Source organism: Otolemur garnettii, unplaced genomic scaffold, assembly GCF_000181295.1.
Source record: "Otolemur garnettii isolate 467f Iridium unplaced genomic scaffold, OtoGar3 scaffold00174, whole genome shotgun sequence".
NCBI lineage: Eukaryota > Metazoa > Chordata > Mammalia > Primates > Galagidae > Otolemur > Otolemur garnettii.
Genome location: NW_003852569.1, coordinates 1,748,216 through 1,753,006, shown reverse-complemented (window position 1 = coordinate 1,753,006; position 4,791 = coordinate 1,748,216). Strand labels below are relative to the sequence as shown.

General features: G+C 44.7%; 1 protein-coding gene across 3 annotated transcripts in view; it reads left to right on the top strand.

Annotated features, from left to right (window-relative positions):
* PIP5K1A (phosphatidylinositol-4-phosphate 5-kinase type 1 alpha) overlaps window positions 1-4,791 on the top strand; it is a 23,101-nt gene that overhangs the window by 12,134 nt on the left and 6,176 nt on the right. For all 3 annotated transcript variants that reach the window (XM_012811799.2, XM_012811800.2, XM_023519417.1), the window contains 3 exons: window positions 1,189-1,272; window positions 3,581-3,629; window positions 3,837-3,921. In XM_012811799.2, coding sequence (XP_012667253.1) covers window positions 1,189-1,272; window positions 3,581-3,629; window positions 3,837-3,921 — 218 coding nt within the window. The remainder of the gene's footprint in view (window positions 1-1,188; window positions 1,273-3,580; window positions 3,630-3,836; window positions 3,922-4,791) is intronic.

The following is a 4,791-nucleotide window of genomic DNA, read 5'->3' as shown; positions in this document are numbered from 1 at the left end:
GGCATCACAGCTCACAGCAACCTCCAACTCCTGGGCTCAAGCGAGTCTCCTGCCTCTGCCTCCCAAGTAGCTGGGACTACAGGCACCTGCCACAATGCTCGGCTATTTTTTGGTTGCAGCCATCATTGTTTGGTGGGCCCGGGCTGGATTCAAACCTGCCAGTTCAGGTGTATGTGGCTGGCCACAGGCGCAAAGCCAGAACGTGCTTTCTTAAGAATATAAAAGGAAAGGAAGATATCTTTAATTTAGAGTTCACAGTATATCTGAGAAAGAGCTATTCAAGGTAAAAAGGCTTAAAATATTTACACTCAGGGCCAGGTATGGTGGCTCATACCTGTAATCCCAGCACTCTGAGAGGCCAAGGTGTATGGATTGCCTGAGCTAGAGCGAGACCCCGTCTCTAAAACTAGCCAGGCACTGTGGTGGGCACCTGTAGTCCCAGCTACTCGGGAGGCTAAGGCAAGAGAATCGCTTGAGCCCAAGAGTCTGAGGTTGCTATGAGCTATGACACCACGGCGTCACTTTACCAAGGGCAACAAAATAAGACTTTGTCTCATAAAAAAAAAATTTACTCAGTCTTAGACATACATGTCTACAAATTATATTAGAACAACAGAAGTAATTTTTTTATGGACTTCTTGGTGGAAGACATCACTCTACATCATGCATCTAGTGAGTGTAGTTACTGAAATATCATACATGTCTTATGTGATTTCTTTTTTTTTTTTTGCAGTTTTTGGCCGGGGCTGGGTTCGAACCTGGCACCTTCGGCTTATGGGGCTGGCGCCTTACTCCTTTGAGCCACAGGCACCGCCCAGGTGATTTCATTTTTTAAGGTATCCTATAACATGATTTTTAAGAAGTGTCTTAGTGGGTAAAGTTAAGACCTAAAAGTAGTGAGGAAGTTTAGAGTTTTGGGAGAGCATTCCCAAAATAGCTTAGTAGTGCTGACTAGTTTTTCTTTAGGGTGGGAGATAGGTAGGCAAAGAGATTTGGGGAAAATTTAATTATAGTACATACTCCAGAGTGGTTGCTGGGAGTAGAGGGAGAATCCATTCTCTCCAAATTTATGGAGGATGAAACTGTTAAAACAGGTCTCTTTTCACGTTCTGATTTGACTCAAGGTTAGGAGAAACCTCTACCAACTACTAACATATTTTATTACTTTTTCCCTTTTGTCTTCCCCAGTATGGGTGGCATTCCTGCTCGGAATAGTAAAGGGGAAAGGCTCCTGCTTTATATTGGCATCATTGACATTCTGCAGTCTTACAGGTGAGGAGCAGATGGATCCCAAAATTAGGAGACAGTGGCATGCGGGTAGCTACTCAAATTTTTTCTTTAGATGGGTTGGTCACCCCAGTTCTTCCTAAATTAAGAACAGTAAGTTGCGTCTAGTTTCTTACCTCATTGGTCTTCCAGTATTTTATTTTCCTTGATTTTTGCTTCTCTTCCCTGCTTTTTGTACCCCACCACCTCTCCAAACATAATTAATACCTTCTGTGGAAAGCTGAGTCAGTCTTGGAAGCACCAGGGTAAAATATACCATCTCTCTGGCTCTTTGTGAAAAAGCTGTGAGATAGTCATATTCCACATTGAGATAAAGCTGGAGACATGCTCCCCTTTTCTACAGAAGAAAAACAAGTGGGTCCTTGTGTTCTGTAAAAAGTATTTGCCAAAGGTTGGGCATGGTGGCTAATGCCTCTAATCTCAGCACTTGGGAGGCTGAGGTACTTGGATCACCTGAGCTTTAGCTCATGAGTTTAAGAAATGAACAAGAGGGAGGGAGACCCTGTCTCTTAAAAAAATATATCTGGGTATTGTGGTGTGCTCCTGTAGTTCCAGGTACTTGCGAGGCTGAGGCAAGAGTATCACTGGAGCCCAAGAGTCTGAGGTAGCTGTGAGCTATGATTCCCTGGCATTATACCCAGGGTGACAAAATGAGATTCTGTCTCAAGAAACAAAAAACTAGCCTCTGTAACTGAGAGAGAGCAAAGTAATGATGGAGGAGGAGCTGGAAATGTTACAATTCCACATTTGGTCCTGTGAGGTTTCAGGTACTATTGAGGACCAGACAGTACTTGATTTATTCATTCAGAGTATTATACCTCCACCTTTTTTTTTTTTTTTTTCCTTTTTGAGACAGAGTCTCTGTTGCCTCAGGCTGAAGTACCATGGTTCAGCTTAGCTTGGAGCAGCCTCAAACTCCTGGGCTTCAATGATCCTCCTTGCCTTAGCCTCCCCAGTAGCTGAGACTTACAGGCACCTGCCACAATACCCAGCTAATATTTCTATTTTTAGTAGAGATGGGGTCTCTCACACTCTCTTGATCAGGCTGGTCTCGAACTCCTGAGCTTAACGGATCCTCCTGCCTTGGCCTCCCAGAGTGCTAGGATTACAAGTGTGAGCCACCTCTCCTAGCCTGATTTAGATTATCACCCAATTTTTTTTTTTCCGAGATAGAGTCTCACTTGGTCACACTTGGTAGTGTGCCCTGGTGTCATAGTTCACAGCAACCTGAAACTATTGGGCTTAAGCCATCCTCTTGCCTCAGCCTCCCAAGTAGCTAGGACTCAGGTGCTTGCCACAATGCCCAGCTATTTTTTAGAGACAGGGTCTCACTCTAGCTCAGGCTGGTCTCAAATTCATGAGCTCAGGCGATCCACCTGCCTTGTGCTGGGATTACAGGCGTGAGCTGTTGCACCCTGCTAGTATTTCCCAATTTTAACTACCCTTTCTAGGCTTATCTATTTCCAACTCTCCTTTATAATACATATTCTTTTTTTTTTTTATTTTTTGAGACAGAATCTCATTATGTCACTGTCAGTAGAGTGCTGTGTCATCACAGCTCACAGCAACTTCAAACTCTTGGGCTCAATCCATCCTATTGCCTCAGCCTCCTGAGTAGCTGAGACTACAGCACCTGCCACAATACCTATCTGTTTTGTTATTGTTGTTGTCATTGTTGTTTAGCAGGCCTGGGCCAGGCTTGAACCCACCAGTCCCCAGGCATGTGGGCAGCACCCTAATCACTGAGGTATGGGCGCTGAGCCTGTAATACATATTCTTGTCCCTCATTTGCTACAGACATATACACTACCTATTTCTTTTTTGTTTTCTTTTTTGAGACAGAGTCTCACTTTGTCGTGCTTGGTAGTGTGGTGTCACAGCTCAGCAACTTCCAACTCTTGGGCTTAGGCAATTCTCTTGCCTCAGCTTCCCGAGTAGCTGGGACTACAAGTGCCTGCCACAGTGCCTGGCTATTTTTTGTTGCAGTTGTCACTGCTGTTTGAGCTGGCCAGGGCCGGGTTCAAACCCGCCACCCTCCATATATGGGGCCAGTGCCCTACCCACTGAGTGACAAGGCACTGCCATATACTACCTTTTTTGCCTGCGGGAATGATTGACTTACTTAGAAATAATATCGATCTCCATCCTGAGCCAGTATACCACAGTGGATGTGCTTTCCTAGCTTCTATTTCTTCAGGGTTTCCTATTATCATTGCCCCCATTAAGTAGAAAATTATAAGGTCATTCATTGAAAAATTATTCTGAGTGTGATTAAAAAAAAATATTTTGGCAGGTTTGTTAAGAAGTTGGAGCACTCTTGGAAAGCCCTAGTACATGATGGGGTAAGTAGCAATAGCTAAAGGCTTTTCTCCCCATTTCTGTCTCTGTCAGTTATGATTGGTCTCCTCAGTTTCTTCTATTTACTTATTTCATTTGTGGATTTTACCCTGCTGGTAGGGTCTCAATCTACAAGAAAATGGCTCTTGGACTAATGGTTCTCTTGCTGGGCCTCCCTCGCTCTTAACTCTGTAGCCATCTCTTCTCTGCAGGACACTGTATCAGTGCATCGCCCAGGCTTCTATGCTGAACGGTTCCAGCGCTTCATGTGCAACACAGCGTTTAAGAAGATTCCCTGTAAGTGATTTCTGCCAGATGATCCATACCCCCCACTCCCCTGCCTCCCTTAACCCAAGAGATGGGAGCAAAACACCTTTGTCAGGGAGCTCCCAAGGCTAGGGTCCTCTCCTTCTCCACCTACATCCCTTCAGAGTTGCTTCTCATTCTTAACATCTGTCACTCCACCTTAGTTATTTCCAAGTTGATGCTTTCCCTCAGCTTTCCTACACATGTCATTGACGTGAGGGCTGTGTTTGGGGAATTGATGTGATTTGGGAGAAAATTTATAATTGTGCATGTAGGATTCATGTTACAGGGTGAGATGTATCGACTATTTTGTACAGAAATATGTGAGGATAGGGGCATACTGCCCATAATTCAGTGGTTAAGGGCAACAGCCACATACACTGGGGCTGGCAGGTTCAAACCCAGCCTAGGCCTGCTAAACAATAATGACAAGTGTAACAAAAAATAGCCTGGCACTGTGGCGGGCACCTGTAGTCCCAGATATTTGAGAGGCTAAGGCAAAAGAATCACTTAAGTCCAAGAGTTTGAGGTTGCTGTGAGCTATGATGCCACAGCCCTCTACTGAGGGTGACAAAGTGAGATTCTGTCTCAAAAAAATAAATAAATAAAGGCTCAGCACCTGTAGCACAGCGTTATAGCACTAGCCACATACACCAAAGCTGGTGGGTTTGAACCCAGCTCAGGCCAGGTAAACAACAATGATAACTGCAATAAAAAATAGCTGGGCGTTGTGGTGGGCAACTATAGTCCCAACTACTTGGGAAGCAGAGGTGAGAGAATCGCTTAAGACGAGAGTTTCAGGTTACTGTGAGCTGTGATGCCACAGCACTGTACTGAGGGTGACACAGTGAGACTTTGTCT